Consider the following 19,658-nt stretch of genomic DNA (forward strand, 5'->3'; position numbering starts at 1 on the left):
GGTAGCATGCTATGGCAACCATTTTGTTTTTATTGCACACAGTATTAAAATCTCAGTTCTTCAAAAATGTTGGCATTTTTTCTGGATATAACGTGTTGCTAAATTGTTTCTGTCACTTTTCAAGGACTATTTAATTCCTGGTAATTTTTTTTATTGACACCTATGAGGCGTACACACATGTAATGCTTAATGAATTAGAAATGATATGAAGACTAGCCATCCTGATGAAGTTATTTGGTGGGATAAACAATTCTAGGATTTATAGTATACAATAGTGAATAGGAGATCAGTTACATGCACTGCCCAGAAGAAGCCAGACTGTTCATTTCCCACAGTCAGATCTAAATATATTAACAATCTCATGCCTGGTACAGCGCAGAAATTAATCTCCAGTACTGGCAAGGTCTGATTTGCCAAACTGCTGTGCATGCTCTCCAGAGAGATTCAGACTGGGAGAAAAAGCAGGCTGGATAGTATGCTTTAGGAACCTTTCCGTCACAGTGTGGCCAGTCTCAGCCTCAAAACACTTGCCATTATGAAAAAGTGTCACTGCTGAGCAGGACCAGACAGAACAGAGATGTTCTGCAATTTTTTGTGGGGACATCCTCCTAGAAAGAGACTTTGTGAAGCAGAGGGTCATCTTATTTACCTGTGTGAACTACCTGTTCTGCACTGGGAGTTGGTGATTAAAGTCTTTCTGTTTGGGACTATTGGCTGTGAAAACCACAATCCACGTTTATCTTCTCAGGAGGTCTATTTGATATTTAGAGTAAAATATTTCCATAGCCTATCCTCCCCATATTTTTTTTGTTTTACATCTCCCTTCACTAAAATATATCTGCCTATGGCTATAACTACCCGGACATATTATATTATATAATACAGACACATACATAATTTTATCACAAAATTGATAACTTTAGTCCTATCTAAGGAGCAGCATAGTAATGTTTTATCAGATGTCTTAAATCTAAGTCAGCCTCTGAGCCAGCACTGATCTTATGGCTGCTTTTAGATGACACGTCACAGTTCTGCATAAGGTCATGCCCAGACACATATATTCTAATGTTATTAATGTTTTAGTGATATCACAGACAACCTAGACCTCAGTCTGCAGAAACAAAAAGGAGGTGCTGTATAGCAGTATTTCTGTACAGTGAGTGTTTTGTAAACACTTCATTACAAGCACAATAGCAATTAATGAGATTACTCCAAACATTCTTACAAGCAGTCATAAAGCTTCTGTCATTTTTTTTTCCTTACCAAGTTGCTCTGCTAAATGTTTTCCTCTCTCAGTGAAGATTACCCGCTCATCCTCCATGTCACATTTGTTACCCACCAAAATAACCTGGGCATTATCCCAAGAGTATGTTTTGATTTGAGTGGACCTGAAAAGAAAGACAAGAGAGAAAAAGATAAGTCAAAGCAAAGCAAATTACCCTTAAATGAATTTCATAGAGAACTGTAACCAGGAAAACAAACAAAATACTGATTTTGACATCTAAGGTAACATGATTCTGTTTAATTCTGAATCTCAAATAAACGAAGGATTATCTTTCAGGAATTATAGCTTTAACTTTTGATGTTAAAACAAGTCAGTCTTTCAGTATTTTCTCCTGTCATCAACATTCTTCCTATATTTTTAGAAAGAAGCTGTGTCACTTCATCCCACGCAATTAAAAGAAGTATTTTCGCATTTTAATGCAAACCTTATCATCTAAAAGCAGAGCCTTGAAACAAAATCAGCAGCTTATTCATATTTTATCTTTCAGTTTTTAAAATTAAGATCTAAATTTATCAGCAAAACTTCAAGGACCTTATGTCTTCCTTCTGCTGTTTCTCTCCAGCATGTCCCACAGCAGCTCTTTGATTTTCCAGCAGGACAGCAGCATTTCTGTTGTACATTAATCCATAGTCAGGGGCTGAGATTGAAGTTTAACTTACCTTCCATTAAATTATCCAAGATCCAATCTTGACTACAGCTGAACAGAGGTATCCCAGGCATTGAAACCCTATGATGACCTTAAGTGCTGAAGGTGAAACAGCACATCCTATGAAGCTCTCTTCTACAATATGAATGGGATGCAGCTAAAGGGCAGCATAGGAGCATGCTTGTAGCACGTCTCAGCTGCTCTGCTGATACTCAGACCTGCTCTGTAGGAAGGAAAGATTCATTCCAAGACTCCAGGCTCAGTTGGGAGTGATGCTGCTGGCATCACATAATACTTGCCCCTGAACACAGCACAGGGAGCAATAAGATTGCTCTAAGTGCTTACACTTTGTCTTGGAGTTGGCTACACCTGGCTTTACATTCTGTCTCAAGTTCTTGGTAGGGTGTTAATATTCTTCTCCCCCTGTAGGATCAAAGGAGAAAGAAATGAAGAGCATCTCTATCTCCTGGACAATACAATGTGCTTAGGAAAACTGCATAAAAAATCTGCCATCTAAACATTTTGGAAGATGGAATTTGTACATGCTGGTTTGCTACAGTCCCCTTCTCATAATGCAACTTTTTCCTCTGTAAAGTGAGACCCTGTCATGGCAGAGTGATTCATACACAAGAAAGGACCACAATTTGGTCCAACACTCACTTACAGTTAAAGAGAGATATAGATCATATCTTCCCATCTGTCTGTGCTTATCACGAGTCAAAAGGCATGGACGTAGGCAAAAGTTGCCTCAGGCTGTCTTTGTACTGATGCCCAACATCGATGGCCTGCTGGCATGAATTGAAGCAGCCTGCTGCAACTGCCTCCAGCCATGTGCGATGGGCCTGCTGTGCAGGGAAGAGCAGCTTGAAATGGAAGGGTCACACTGACTTCAGTGTTGTTCTACTTCACCAGAATGACCAGAAAAGGATGAAGCAAACCCTGCTCCATTTCTTTTTGCTGTACATTGTTCCCTTGGGTCTGCCCAGAGCTTTCATTAAAAAAAATGCACAACATGGTATTTTAACTCTGTTAAAAAATTGTAATAATTTGAGTAAGACATCTTAAGCTTCTGTGACAAAACAGAGGTCAGACTTCCATTTACACTTTTGCTATGGATAGAATTGCTCAGAAGAAAGGGCACCATGCGTTCATTTTGATAAAAATGCACTTATGAAACCATGCTGAGCTCTTCAGAAATTTGTGGTTAAGGAAAAGAGGATTTTTATTATATTTTAACTAGAATTACATTTGTCACCATAGCAACTTTGCAGAAAATTGAAGTTGTTTCAAAAGCAAAATATACTGTAAAAGTATTAAATTTCACAGTAAGAATCAATTGCATATTATGTAATATTTTCATATTTTCTCTCTCTCTTCTGAGAAGGGAGAGTGAGAGAGCAGCTTAGTGGCCATCACTGAGAAAACCACCACATCTGCAAATGTGAAATATCATAAACTGATGAATGAAGAATTATGTCTTGGAGAATATTTTCACATGAATGCAAAGAGAATTCATTTAACCTTGTTTTGCAGACTTCCATTCTACTTAACCTTCTCCAGAATATAAAACACCTCATTTTACTAAAGCCAGCTGTGATTTTTCATTCTGTGAATTATGGACCTGTGCATTCAAATGCTTCTCATTACCAAGGCCATTTATTTTATTCTCAGACATATCTATCTGGTTTTCTAACATCTCATCTAGTTGCGGGGTTTTTTTTAAGCAACAGGAAAAGAGATCTTGTCTTTGATAATGATTCCAAGGGCTCATGTTGTGCAAAGGACTCCGTAGTGCAAAGATACATCTGACTGCGAAAATCAGACAAATATATCCCCACTCAATCCCACATCAGCAGGAGCATGGATTCAAAGAGTATAATAGGCTTATCACTGTTACGTTTTCTTTTCGACATACATTCCCACTAATGGCTTCTGTGGATTTTTTTTGCCCACAATTCTCCACAAAAGCCAACACAGAGGTCATTTACAAAAGAGGCTCTGCTGTTCCTTACGTATATATCCTTTCAAATGACTGAGGCTTCTGATTAATCCAAAACACAAAACATTGTCCTTGTAAAGAACTCTAGCCTCAGGAAGATTTAAGATATGAAAAGGCAAAGCTGATGTATGCAGCTAGCTGAATACAAAAATTCTTGCTCAGTCTCACTGCCCTGGTGCATGTCAACAGTAATTTACCCTGTAAATCTTTCACATTCTAGTTGTATGGTATGCAGACAATCTGCAACATACCTGAATTTTTATAAAGTATAGACACCGGAGGGACAGATTAATGCAAGAATTCAATGATCCATTACTTTCAGTGATCAACATAAGACTTTTTCTCCTTGTACTATTCTGCCATAATCTTTATCAAAATAAGTACTTGCTGAATGCTAAGTAAAGCAAAGCTTTGTTTTCATCCTAAAACAGCACTGTATTTTGCTTTAATTGTTCAAAATAATGTAAAGTTACATCAATAAATCTCAAAAGGCATCTTGGACTACCATGACAGAAGATTATCAAAGATAAGATGGACGCTTTTTGCTTTGTTTGATGGACTGAAATCCTGTCTGAAGAAAATGCTCAAAAGACAGTTTTTCAATCACACTTTGTTTAAAACAAAGCCTGAAGAAAAGGAAGTGTTAAACAGTGCTCACTGCTTATATGAAAATCCTATTTCCGCTTCTAGGAAATGCCTTGTAATTCTCACTAGTTCAGAAAGAAAAAAAGATATTTTTCTTCCAGAAATATTCCCAATATTGCTTATTTGATGAATAGTGTTCAACAGGATTTTGTATTGCTGCCACTTCTGTCATTTACTGGAGAGAATAAAAGCAGTGTTGCCTAGGCAAAGCCATTTATCTACTGTTACCTCATTTTTAATGAGCATACAGGTTTCAAAGTGAGTATTACAATTCTTAAAATGGTGACACAATTATAAAGACTCAAGACACTATTGTCAAGCACAACCTCCTCCAAGTCTGGCAAAAAAGCCCATCCCGACTGTCATTTATAGCTATTACCAAGCATAGTGAAACAGTCTGTAAAAGATCTAAATTGCAGCATGCTGTATGACAGGTTTGAGCTCAAAGGCACGTGCCTATTCTCAGGTTAGACTCTGCTTGAGCTCTGCAAAATAATCAGTTCAATGAAGAACTCGTTCCTAGTAGGGATACTGAAAACAACAACAAAAGAACAAACGTTTCAGAAAAATAAAGGAGGAGACTAACCTTTGAAACCTCTGAAAATGCAAGAACTTCAAATGATTGTCCGGGCACCTGTGGTGTGTGTGTGTGTGTGCAGGGAGCATGCTGAGTGTATTTACACAGCGTGATGGAGTGTGGTTCACAAACACTCCAGTCAGATGTGTGGCTGCAGTGCTGCAAGGCAAGGTCACTAGCACAGAGCATCACCACTGTGAAGTTACTGTTGTACAGGCTCATTTGTTAGTGTTAAGTTATGTGATAAAAACTCATCTACATATTCACGAAGTAGCACAAGGAAGCAATGGAAGACTGAAGAGCCCAAAGAATATCCTGGCCCTGGCTACTCACAGGCCTATCCCAGGAGCCATTGGCCCGTCAGACATGTACCTACACAAGCACAGAGGAGCACAGACAGGCAGGAACACAAACTAAGGATTCAGAAGAAGAGACACTAGCTCCTGGCCTCTCTCAGAAGTACCTCAGCCCTACTATCCTGGTCTGAAACTAATCCCTATGGGCCGATGCTTTTGGACTCAGTAGGAATGCTGGACATGTGATAGGATGTGGAGGAAGAGGTGCAGAGAATGCACTGGTGAAGTTCGAGCAAGGCCAACTGGCAAATAGGTTAGGTAGTCTGGGAGCAAGGAGTATCTCCAAGGGGAATTTCACTATGGATAGCCAGAAAAGTCCTGGCCATCTATGTGCCTGTCTCTGTAGAAATGGTTTGTACCTGCTAAAATGGGGCTGGGGCATCACAGGTTCCTCCAGGTGCCAGCAGCTGGGAAGAGCATGCCCAGGAGTAGCTGTCAGGCAGTTTGTGACTGTTCTGAGCTGACAGGGATCCACATCACGCACATGCATATATATATGTATACATTTACATATACATATACATTCCGTTGCTAGTGAACCTCCATCCTGCTCTGCCATGGGAGTGCTCTGTGTGTTGTCTATGATCTGCGTTACCAGCCATGTACGAAGGCTGCTCTGAAATTTGATGAAGATGGCCCTTGACATCAGACACAGTTGATGATACAGCAATAGCAGGTGAACCTTCCTGCTAATATTCCAGTACATTTTGTTGCTGTGTGACAGATGGCAGCAGAGGGACAGTCTGATGGAACGGTGTTGAACATGGAGGTGTTCATGAAGCAAAGGTGTGTCACTGAAATCCTCCATGCAGAAAAAACAGCACCCACTGACATTTCAATGCTTGCTTAATGTTTCTGGAGACCAAAGAGTGGATGTGAGCACAATGAGGTGGTGGGTGGTGCGTTTCAGCAGTGGTGACAGTGGGTCACCTCCATCAGTGCAGATTTTAATGAACGCAGCATGCAGGTTCTTGTTCACACTGGTAAAAAAATGTAGCTAACAGTGGTGACTATGTTGAAAAACTGTTTTGTGCTGAGAATTTGTTCTATTAAATAGTGTTATTGTTCTCACTGTATCTGTTGTGCTTTCCAAAGAAATAAGTAGGAAGCATTACTTTTGAAGCAACTTACACACATATACGTATGTATGTATATGTAAATACAAAGTTATACATGTTATATATATGTTAAATACTTATTTTTATATGCTGTTATATGTATTAGGTTAGGAAAGCTAAAACCCAGATAGAATTTAGTCTAGCCAGAGACATAAAAAAGAACAAGAAGAAATTCTTAGATCAGTGTTAAAAGGAAAGCCAGGGAAGATATCAGCTCTTTCTGGAAAGAAACTAGAGACCTGCTCATGAGGGATACAGAAAAAGCTGAGGTGCTCAACGACTTCTTTGCTTCAGTCTTCACTGGCAAGGGCTCTAGCCACACTGTCCAAGTTGTAGAAAGAAAATGTAAGAACTGGGAGATGGAAAATGTACCTGCTATAAGTGAAGATAAGGTTTGAGACCATCTAAAGAACCTGAAGGTGAACAAGCCTAAAGGACCCAATGAGATCTATCCATGGGTTCTGAGGGAACTGGCAAAGTTACCATGCTGCTATCCATCATATTTCATGAAGTTCAACAAGGCCAACTGCAAGGCCCTGCATTTGGGTTGGGACAATCCCAAGCACAGATACAGGCTGGGTGGAGAAGGGCTTGAGAACAGCCCTGAGAAGAAGAATTTGGAGGTTATGAAAGACTCAACATGAGTCAACAATGACTCAATGACTCAACAATGTGTGCTTGCAGTCCAGAAGGCCAACTGTACCCTGGGTTGCACCAAGAGAATCATGACAAGAATGCTGAGGGAGTCGATTCTGCCTGTCTAGTATGCTCTCATGAGACCCCACATGGAGTACTGTATTCAGTACTGAGGTCCCCAACACAAGAAGGACGTTGATCTGTTAGAGTGGGTCCAGAGGAGGGCCATGAAGATGATCGGAGGACTGGAGCACCAGCCTACGGGGAGAGGCTGAAACAGCTAGGGCTCTTCAGTCTGGAGAAGGCACTGGAGGAACCTTATAGCAGCCTGCCACTACTAGAAGGGGGCCTATAGGAAAGATGGGGAGGGACTTTTTATAAGGGCATGTAGCAACAGGACGAGGGAAAACAGCTTTAAACTGGGAGAGGGTAGATTTAAATTAGATACTAGGAAGAAATTCTTCACTGTGAGAGTGGTAAGACACTGGAACAGGTTCCCCATGTGAGGCTGTGAATGCCCTCTCCCTGGAGCTGTTCAAGGCCAGGCTGGATGGGGCTTTGAGCAACCTCGTCTATAGCAGGGGGGTTGGAATTGGATGACATTAAATGTCCCTTCCAACCCAAACCATTCTATGATTCTGCGATCCTATATGGGATGCACACGTGCTGTGTGAACATGTGCATGCTGGAAATGTTCCTTCAGCCTCACTAATGGTTGGAGCTGGAGCACAGAGAAGCAGCAGCTTCTCTTCCCTAGGGCTGTCACATCCAGCGTGATTCATGTTCCCCTAACAGACCAGACTCAGCTCAGCTGGGTAACACTTCACTGTACCATGCAGAAGCTGCTACAGAAATTAAACCTGCATCTTACTGCACGTGATATATTTCAGGTTCTTTCCACTGATTGGCATACTGATTGACATCATGATTCACTCTAATGTATCTCCAGATGATCACTTTTTGTTAACTATCATATGAACAGAACAAACTTTAACTCAGAATAGTTTCTAATACATTCTTACCCACAGACAGCAAGGATGGCAAACAAACTAGTAGATAAAAGTATGGGCATATAGCAAATATTTCTCTCAGTAACATGAATTTTTAGAGCCAACTTTAATATGCATACTACTGTTTGAATCCAGAGCCCTCCAAGGACTCGTGCATTCTCTACAGGAGCTAATTTCTATGGGCTTTTTAGATGAACTGTGTAGTAAGCCATGTGCAATGACAGCAGAGAATCACCCTAATGAAAAGGTTCCAGGAGGACCATGTATAATGTTTATTCCAGCAAGTTGAGGGAACATGTTGTACTCCTGATGTTATGGTTTCAGAAAGTGTGTACAATTAAATGAAGTGCATTATCCTGTTTAGGTGAAAAGAAAAAAAAAAAAAAAAAGGGGGGGGGGGGGGAAATAAAAGAAAAAAGCCACCCTACATCCAAATAAACAAAACTCCTACCAAAACGCTTTTAATTTTTGAAGTGTCTGTTAGGTTGATTTAACTGGCTGATTCTAAGTTCTTTCATCCCAGTCTCCAGTGTGATGATTCCAAAGTCCATTAGCAGAACTATCAGGGGCTGCAGGGTAGCGATGGGCCCTGGGGTGTAGTCCAGGCTGTCTGTTCTAAAACTTTCTCAGTTTCTTTCAGTGTTTGGTGAGGTGGAGTGTCAGAAAATCTGCTGTAAGTTTGGAGCTGTGTAGAAAAACACATAGCTTTATATAATGCCGCAAATAAAAGAGAGTTCCCTCTTTCTCTGCAGGAAGTTAAGTTGAATGCCCAGCCATCTCTGAGCAGGAAAGCTGGCTCATCTGCATTTTCTGCTGTCGCTGGGGCAATGCTGGCATCTTCCCTCTCTTCTCCCAGTCCCCTTTCTGTCCTGTGGGAAACACTGATGCTAACAGGAAGCTCTGCCACTCCCAGCTTTCCAGGGGATGGAGTCACCTCAGGAGCCCTGTCCTGCTCCTGCTGTCTGGCACTCTCTCAGTTCAGTCAGGCTTTCCTATGAGGCGGGTCTGAGGTCTTCTTCATGCTAGCAAGTGTCTATAATTCAGTAGGCATCATATGTTCTATGTTCTTGTATCATATGTTCTTACTTGCGCCCTCCTTTTTGTCTCCTAAACCCACTTAGAAAACCTGAAAGGTTATGTCCCTTAAAATACCCTTTTGTCATGAACCTGTCCCATCTGCTCTCTATTCCACTCACCTTTAGGATATGAAGGAGATGGGAATTGTATAGAATGATTCTGCACAGTGCATTAAAGGGCTGTGTGGTCCTGGTGGCCATTTGGAAGCTGGCTCTGTACCAGCTGCTCTGCACTTGGCACTCAGACCCTGCTGCAGGGAAAGCAGAGAGAGAGGCAGCCTCAGGCCTTCCATCTGTTCCCCAGAATAACCCACTGTTAGCAGGAGATGAGCTATCCAAAATTTATAAAACTCCCAGCCAAAAACCCCAGCTCAATTTTCTGATTGCCATTTTGGAAAAAAAAAGAAGACAGAAAAGTTTTGAAGTAGCCTCAGGCTTTGGAGTGCTTACTTGAATAACAGACTCAATGCGGTCATTATTGTAATATTAGTAATGTAATAATAAAAAAAAAAAAAAAAAAAAAAAAAAGGAGATCCTAATGTCAGATCTTAGAATAACTATGAGTATCTGGGAGAACACGCAGTCCCAGGAACCAGAACTACTTTGAGAAACAGCACGGGATCTTTCCTCCTTCAGGTACTCACAGAGAAATTTTGGGTGTTTGCAGCTTTTAAACTACTGCTATTCATGTCATCATTCTGTCATAATACAGCTGAAGGCCATAAACGCTCAATGATTATGAGTAATGAAAATTCTATTACCTCTTGCCTTTATGAACTGCTTAATAATTACTGAAGCAACTAACGAAAACAAAAAAAAAAGCAATCAATAAAAGAAATAATTATCAATATAGACAACCGAGGTGAACCTGTGATTGTATAAAGTAATTGTGGAGAAGTATGCCCTTTGAACAGATGATTTAGAACTAGTAGGTTTCTTATCATCTCCACTTTTAATTAGAGTACATGACATGCATTCTCAATTTGAGATGTTTAATTTCATTGATAGTACCAGCACCTGCTAACTGCAAGTGCTTATTAACTTACAATAGTGGCAAAGATGTCTCAGCAACACAGAAGTATTAAACATGGATGAAGGGACAAAAAAAGGGGGAAAAAAATGGGATAAAATCCTTCCATTCTTAGTGCAGCAAAGCAGAGAAGGGAAAAGATCTGAGGAGATGTGGATGTAATAACAAAAATGGAATATACCAACTCCTTTACTCTTGCCAAAGACCTAGGTATGTGAATATTTGCCAGTGCTGACTGTGTTTGGTGTGTTGGTTACTTTTTACATAATATTATATCTTTTTTCTGGATTGAAATGAATAAAAAAATGCATGATGATTCTGAAATAAGCTGACATTTAAAGAAATCAGAAGACTACCAGCAAGTCGTCACTTCCTTCTGAGCGGTTTTATCTTCCTTTTGCAGTGCACATCTTGCACAGAAAGGCTACACGTTTAACCTTCCCTTGGAGGAAGATAAATTGATGATGCAGAAGCTGTGTGACAGGTGTGACACTAACAAATATCTGGTTAATTTTCAGACAGCAGACTAATCAAAATGAGCAGAGCATCACAGGTCTGCAGTATTCCAGTAGGAACTAGGTCTGCTTCAAGCAAAATAAACTCAGCTTTGACAGTGAACAAAAGACGAAAGTTAACAGAAAACTCCACTACAGGTTTCTAAGGCCATAACGTCAATTAGAAAACTATGTACATATTTTCAGTTCTGAGAGGTTTTAATGAGAATCAAAATAAATCCAATTATTCTGGAGGGTAAAAGCAAGCTAATCTCTAACTTATTATTTTATATAATACAATGAAAGTAAGTGTGACAGAAGAGAATATCTAAAGATATAAAAGCTGATATTCTCAGTGTGTTTACTGTATTTTTTCTTATGCAGTTATCTTAGTGACAGTCTACTACCACTCTGTGGAAGAAATGTATACTAACTCAATTACATTCACTCTTGGGAATGCCCTGGGTCTGTGTTTAACACAGTGCAATAAGAATTGACATGTTATTCATAACTATATGATTCTGTATGGTGCCTAAGATGGGAGATAGGTGTCACTCGGGCTCATCAATCAAAATTTTCTTTCTTTCTAATCAACCATTACTATCTGTGTACTACCTTTCCTATGGAAGTGCCTTCCCATCCAGAATCCTTTGCTGAATACTTTATCAAATTACATTTCATTTTTATTGTAATATACAAAAAATACTCTTAACAATACATGAATTAGTTTTCTTGTGTTTGTATGTACAGCGCTGTTACAAATAACAGCACTTAGTGTCTGTGGTCAGAAAAAGATTCATTTCTGACACTAAAATGCAAATCCACAAGATAACAGTAAATGATATCAAGTGAATATATTAAGGGTAAAAGATGTTCAGGTTCAAATTGTAATTTTTTTGTATTTCCATTAAAAGGACTAGAAACCCTCAGGGAATACTTAATTTGTATGAACCAGGTTGCAGATGTCCTTTGTTTTTTGCATCCTTGGCACGATCTCTGCATCCTGCTTTGTTCTCAGCTGTCAAACACACCTTGAAAGTACTTTCCAACACCAGAAGCACAACAGTACTTATTACATTAAAAAAAAAAAAAAGCAAAAAAAAAAAGCTATATGTTAGTACTATTCTATATCCTTCATCCCCAGTAACTGATTGCCATTTCTTTAGAAGAAAAGCCCACCAGCTCAAATGTTTTCCTGTACATACAGTGCCAGTGTTAGATGGTGTATTTCACTGTATATATTACATCAGGCAGACACTGCAAACCCTGGAGACCTTTTTTTCTTGGAGACAGATGACAGACAGATGCCCAGCTGCTCCTGGGCAATATGGACTTTGTCTGAAGGTGTGCGGATTTAATAAAAATATTTAATTCTCTATGAAAGCCAAGTGTAATTTCTTCATTTTTTTGATGTGTAGTAGCACGCTGTTTGGTTTGAAAAGTTAAGCAGATGTTTACACAGAGTGGAGACTGTGTTAATGCATTAAGGGCAGAGAAATCTTCCAACCCACTTCTTATGTTTTGTATCATGACAAAATAATATAGATTTCAATATTTAGTTCTTATTTACAGGACTACAAAATCATCTCCTACAACAAAGCTTACTTATGAGTAGACTAACTAATATGACACATTTTTCTCAGTGGGACTCAGTAACGGCACATGTTAATGAAGAGTATTTATGTCGTGTATAATGCTGCAAGCTGTGTCATACTGTGGGAGGTGATTTAGTAACTCACCACAGACAAAAGGCTGTACTTTTTAATTTTCTCCCCACTGAGAAACCTACCGTTAAGCTGTCATCCTTCAAAGCTACTATTTCTCATGCACAGTGCACACGATCAAAGATTAGGGTTTGAAAGGGGATGGAACAAAGTATTTATAGGGAAAATAATATCCATGGAAACAATAAAAGGCAACACACAGTCTGCACTCACGTATCTGTCCCCATGGTTTCATGTTCCAGATGCTTCGAAGCAAGTGATCCTGTTAATCACCACTTTATGCTGATTGCATAAACTGCCGCTGGAACTCTGATTAATGACCCTAATCAATACATCTGATCCAAACTTTTATATTTGAAAAACATGGCTGTGAAAATATGGGAATACTGAAGGCATTACTAAACCAACTACAGTGTCTGTTGGAGTACATTACACTACATATGTAAATGAGTGATTTGTTGTCACTCTAAAATATATTTATTTCTTTTGCCATTTTGTGTCCCTACATATATATGTAAAGAAGCAGATAGAAGTCCTGGTGTGTATGGGAACTGCTGAATGACGGCCTGAACCTCTGACTGATCACCTGAGGCGAGCCATGAGTCCGCCACGAGAGCAGAGCTGAAGGCAATTCACCTGTGCTGCCAGAAGGGGTGGAGCCTGGCTCCAGCTCCCCTAGACCCATTTAAGAGCTGGCTACCAGTGGGGAAGGATCTCTTCTGGAGACCCCTCCTCTGTAGTTTTGCAGCAAGCTCGGGATATGGGTAAACTTTATATCTATTCTCTCTTTCTCTCTATTCTCTTTTTATTATTATAATCTGTTTCACTAAACTCTCTTGTATATTTCATAATTATAACATCTTTATATTCATTGACTATACATGGTGCAATGCAATTAGCTCTAATACTTCTCTCCTCACTGCATCACCAACAGTCTGTACAACCTTGGGTGGCCCTAATCCAGCAGTACCTGCAATCTCTTGCTCTTTTGGGCTTATCTGTTATCATTCTTCCACCAGTCCCACAAAACAGGACCATGGTGATGGTATTCTGGAGCTGGCAGATTTTTTTTTTTCAGGTACAGTGAAGTTCTTTTGGTTTGTACACCATTGATAATCCTGTAACTGTAATTTAGGGCCTTAGAAAGTGATTTATTTTTCCTTTGTACTTTTTATCTTTTAAATAGAAAATTTAGATTTATATTGTCAATATATGGGAAATATTTAACAAGACTCCCTATTTTAGGAAATTTCCCATTAATCAAGTCTTTGAAAATCTGGATTGACTCATGCTTTGTACTCTTCATGAAATTTGGTGCACATTTGTGGCCCTTAATCTCTTTCTGCCTATGTTGACAGGAATGCCTTCCAAGTTTCTTTCGCTTCTGAAGTTCATTCCTTTTGATTTTATTTCCTTATTATTTTTGCTTTCTTTTTCTTAAGTTTATAGGAATTCTTCTATTTTTTCTCCTATATCTGATCTTATTAGATCTTTTGGTGCTATTTTTCTCATTCAGTGTTTGGCATAATCTTTTTCATAAGAACTAAGTCTTAATGTACATAAACAGTGTTCTGAAATTTCTTGTCTTTTTTTTTTTTTTAATTAAAAGGATAAAAGAAAAACCAAGCTGGCCTAATTTTAATCACTGAAAAAGCTCAAAGGGTGACAGGAGTTGCTGTTGACAGATCATGGACTATCCTTAGCAAGGATTCATCCAGCATGCAAGCCATGTGTCAGGGCTGTGTTAAATGTGCTAAATTCATTAGACTTCTTGGTGATGAAATAGGTGGGATTATTCTACCAAAATATAAGGAATACACAACTTTCAAAATGCTGCATTTTACACCAAAGTATAGTAGTATAAACTCTACATATATTTTATCTCTAAAGTTACTTATCTTGTTTTGAAGGTAGAGCAAAACTCTATCTTTGTGAGTGAACCCTGAAGGCGCAAAACTGAGATTCCTTGCACAATGTCCGGAAGCAGTTTCCCCTTGTTGCTCTGTGCTTGCTAGCACAAAGGGTTGAGCTCTGAATTCTGAGTCAGACTAGGCATGGCCTTTTCATACAGATACTTGAAATAGGATTGGCAAAATGGCAGCTGCCTTAATCCAGCTCCTAGTTGATACAGGTTAATTGATATTTTTATTTTGAGGCTTTGTAGGTATGTTTTTAACTACTATGGCCATGCTTTGCTTTTGGTACACTGCTTTTCAAAATTAATTTGTATGGATTCCGGGAGTAAAAGCAACCATTTGTCTATATCTTGCCAGGCACAGGGTGGCAGGATTGTCCTGTTGACTCATCCTACCAGCAAGGTTTGTATGTCAGGTTTATTTCTGCTGACTCACACAGCCAGATGGGAAGCATTAGGCTTTAGTTTTTGTTTCTAATATAAGAAATAAAACAAACAAGAGGCTTGTGTATTCAATCAGAAGGTCAGTAGTGCTACTGCCTGTGTAGATGTATACACTTGATTCTCAGTCCTTAGCTTTTGTATATTTGAATTTTTGTTATCAGTCACAGTCCTTATACAAAAGCATAGTGCTTGTGCCTAATCTCAGAAGCCAGATATAAAAGAAATCCTGAATATGGTGGAAGCTACTGGCAATATATTCAAGCACGAATACTTAGCCAAGCACTGGAGATAAAATCTAAAACTTTTCAGAAGTTTTGAAAACTGAACACAGTGGGTATTTCAATACAATACAGTCTAAATTACCTAGGGATCCTAGGGATCATGTAGAATGGTCATAAATTAAAGCTTATCTCACACTGCCTCCATGAGCACTTTGAAACACACTGCTTAAACCACTTCAGACATTTTTAAGGCTATATCTTCTCTCCAGTGACAAAAACTAACTGTTGAATATTGTCTTATGGACACATTGTCATTGACTTCCATGTGTAGAGACCACTTTCCAAGGACATGACTACGTGCAGCGAACAGGTACTTTAGTAAGCAGAAATCTTAGGACAGAATGTTTAGAAAGGCTGGTGTGACAAAATGGGAAGCTCAGCAGTGAAACTGTTCTATATCCTCAGTGCAGTACAGGTCTACAAGAAGAAAGATTTCTGAAATAATGTACAAGAGAAAACAGAAGAATAAATTATTTCTTGTGCACTGTTCTGGAAGTGAAACTCTACTACTGAAAATCATTAAGGGTGAATGAACAAGTTAGACAGTAGGACATTACAAGGCATGGAGTACTGGCAATAACAGCAGCTGGACAGAAAGTATTTCCAGACTTAACTATGTCAACAAAACTGTATTTAATCTCAGGACTGTAACAAACTATCTTGCACTGCCAACTCTGGTCTGATAGGAAAACAAAATAAAGAAGTAAAACTTTTTCTCAATATAACTGCATCTCGATTACAGATTTCTCTTGGCAGAGCTAGACAGTTAGTCACAACTCTTCACAGCTCTGACAAAGATAGGCTGGCAGAGATCTTTTTGGGTGCAATTCATCTGGTCTATTCTAGACAACTGTTTTAGAATGAGATGATTAATGAGCTAAAAGTGTCTGTTTCTTGCCATTGACTAAAAGGCACACATTTAATTTGGATATGGGTTTCTGCAATATATCAGCTAAATTTATTCCGAAGCTTTGGATGCTGTCAAGGTCTCCAAGGTTACAGAACTCACTAATAGACTGTAAGATTTGTCTATGGTATCAGGTGAAGGTTCCCCATAGACTTTTACTTCACAGATATAAACTAGCAAGCATCTCCAAATAGATTTATCTCATAACAGTGAAAGATTTCTGCAGAGCTGTAACACTCAGGAGACAGTTTTGTAAGCTTTATTGGGATGAAACATTTCTTAAGAAGCTGATTCTGAAAGGCATGTTTTCTACCTGAACCTCATGAAGAAAAATCACAAGACCTGACTTGTGGCAGAGCATAGGAACTGCTGGATACATCTGTGGATGCATTGCAGAATAGCAAAAGGGTTACAGACAGAGGTAAAATAGCTCCAAATCCTGCTGTCCAGGATGTTTACTTCATTGTTTTTGGTTGTACCGAGTCAATGACCACTTCTCAAAATAGAGGGACTCCATCCACTGTTTTGGAATCTTTAATTTGCTATGCAGAATCTCAGCATCTATTATTTCAGCATTCATTATTTTCTCAAAAAGATAAAACTTCAGCCACTTTGGCATTTAAAACTACTGAAAATACAAATCCAGAAGTTATTAACAGAAAAGAAGATATGTCAAGCAAGTGGTAGAGTCTCATTGTGGTTACACATGCAAATAATGACACTCAGATAAGTGGGCCATAAAAAGGAACATAAGTAATACAAGGTAAAGTGATGCATAGATGTGGAAGATTTCAGGGGGAAGAGCAGAAAAAATTACAGTGCATTTTTGTTCTTTTTTATGAGAGAGCCACAGAGCTCCTGGAGAGTGTGAAGAATGTTTCTAGAAAAGTGGGTCTTCCCATAGCAATCCCATGACTTCCAAGCATGCATTCATAGCTTCAGTCTTCCACAGAGCTGCACAGAGGAAAATCTGAACAAGATTTGAATCGATACTGCCTTTTCTGATTCTTCACAGCAGTGCTGAATGGATCGATCATTTGGTAAACTAACTTCTGTCCTCTGGACATTTGCTGGGGTAGGAACTTAGAATGGGAAAGAGGATGTGGCTGAGAAGGAAATAATGAATTATCTGAAACCTGTCCAGTAAAGGAAAGTGGGGTATGCATGAACAGATGCTAAGTAATAATCAAATACATCTTCTGACATTTATGGCAGGTAATCTCAGAAGGTTCAAGTGCAACAATTTAACATAAGAAGGTAAATCAGATTAAAAAAAGAGAAACCATAGAAAACAACACAAAAGGTACCATTAATATGTTGTCAACTGCATGTTACCTATTTATATATAATGCAGGGGCAAGTGAGCAAGTCTGAGAAAAAAAAAAAGACAAATGTCTCTAACTTCACTAAAACATAGAACAAAAATGCTATGTTTTTGTTAGTGGTAGCTAAATTTGAAATTCTTTCCTCCCTCTATTCAGTTTTGCCTTGAAGATTTTCCTAAATGTGTTTGAACAGCACTCACTGATTCTAAACAATGGCTGCCTAAAGAGAAATCTGATGAATACCCAATACCAAACAAAAAGAAGTATCTAAACGCGAAAGACACTTATCAGTGATATAAATCCTTAATGTAACCAAAACACAGTTTGTTGATTCACTGCCCATGTATGCAGAACAAAAACAAATGCTAAAAAGCAGAATAAATTAAGAACATGCTCTCAATCAGCGTGAAAAGAACTTTAATATAAACAACTCACCTGAGGAGAAGAGATATATGAGAGGTAGGTAGCTGCTACGTTACACATCAAAAAGCAGTTGGGCCTATAGCATACATAAGCAATATGCACAAAGCCATCTTTGGCTGCATTCAGAAGAAAGGCAGGAGTGTTGCAGGAAGATACCACAGAATCCTTATATGGAAAGAAGACAGCGTGGAGCAGCATGCAAAGCAGGATGAATTAAATGCGCTGATTAAATGAACAGCTTGCATTTTGTACTTCAGTGAAGTTCAAAGCTTTCCGGCCAACCACTTTAAGCGCACACTGCAATCAAACAAATGACTTTTGCTGTAAAACCGCCATGCAGAGAAACAGTAGGTGATGCAAAATTGATACCTTTCTGTGCTTCTATCTCTCACCTTTGTTCAGCACTTTAAAAATAATACATAATACTTTCTAATGTGGGTGCAAATGCTGAAGGTTGGAGAAAGGAAGTGACTCTTCATTATATGTCTGAGAAAGAAGCTGAGGATATCCTCTCTATCCTGATACTTGTAAGGGAAGGCAGACAGGAGTCCCTGAAATTATAGCTGAGGCATGCTGCAATCTCAGTCCTCGTGTTCAAATCTAAAGAACTGGTGGTAAAACAGTCAAGTGTTGCCTGCCCAGTTAAGTGTATGCTTCTAAGCAGCAGGACACCTGGGCTTTAATCCCGATTATAGGAGTATTTTATAGCTGACTGCAAATCCACAGAGGCAGCACAGGTGGCCCTGAGGACCCACTGTCAAGAGCAGGAGATACAACACCTTCAATTTCAAGGCAGAAAGGAAAAGCAAAGATTTTCAGAACTTGAATTTTAACTCCTCTGACTGAAGACTAGGGGAAGATACGCGTTTTTACTTGTACTCTGAAGTACTGACAACAAATCACTGACAGATAACTGCAGCATTCTATCGGGTTGTTGTTACGGCTTTTCCTTTTTCCTTTTTTTTCTTTTTCTTTTTTTTTTTTTTTTTCACTATATTTTGTTCTGTGACACTTTAAATCTGTGAGAATAATTTTCAGGGAAATTACATTTAAAATTGAAAGTTATGCTGTCCTGAGCATTGAATTCAAATGTTGAGTTCTGCTAAACCAGACTTTTTGTTCAAGTACGTCAACATGGATCTGTAAGCTTCTTTGCAGACTGCCATTTAAAAGAGTCACCAAATGGTTAGAGCAATGCTCTGCTGACAATTCGCAGATTAGCTGAATGATGTGAGCTCTATGCTGCTCTTCTTTCTGAGCTGTCCTAAAAGCAGTGAGAGAAAACTTGAAAGACTCTCATTTTGAGTGCCTCCCAAACATCTCTAGGATAGTGCATGGGATTTGGACATCAGATAGCCACACATTTGATCTTGAGCTGAACTGGATCATTCTTTGACTGCCAAATAAAACAAATGGGAGAAAGTTGCTGTTTGTTCTCTGAAGTCTCAGATTACTACTTTTGGTTAGAATGTTTCTGTACAAAGCACCTCATCTTTCCAGTATTTCATTGTGCAACCAAACTCCATATCTGCTGTACTGGTAGCTCCAATTGCATGGCCAACCTGTCACAATTTTTTCTACCAGCAACCTCCACACATTCTCCGAAGCTGATCTTTGAAAAAAGCTGCATGCTATTATCCTCCTTTGTATCTCTTCTGAAAAAGCAACCTGTGTTGTGATGTCTATTTAATGAGGAACTGGCTGGGTTGCTGTGAGTGAAGTTATTACACTAATTCTCACTGTCATACTGGTGCACTGTGTATTTTT

The 19,658-nt window shown here is 39.0% G+C and overlaps 1 protein-coding gene across 2 annotated transcripts in view; it reads right to left on the bottom strand.

Annotated features, from left to right (window-relative positions):
• The window catches only part of RAB3C (RAB3C, member RAS oncogene family), a 128,929-nt gene that overhangs the window by 11,216 nt on the left and 98,055 nt on the right, over positions 1 to 19,658 (bottom strand). For both annotated transcript variants that reach the window (XM_042875414.1, XM_042875413.1), the window contains exon 4: positions 1,264 to 1,388. In XM_042875414.1, the coding sequence (XP_042731348.1) occupies positions 1,264 to 1,388 (125 nt within the window). The remainder of the gene's footprint in view (positions 1 to 1,263; positions 1,389 to 19,658) is intronic.

This window comes from Lagopus leucura, unplaced genomic scaffold (genome assembly GCF_019238085.1).
Source record: "Lagopus leucura isolate 7727_CA_CO unplaced genomic scaffold, USGS_WTPT01 Super-Scaffold_100014, whole genome shotgun sequence".
NCBI classification, from domain to species: domain Eukaryota; kingdom Metazoa; phylum Chordata; class Aves; order Galliformes; family Phasianidae; genus Lagopus; species Lagopus leucura.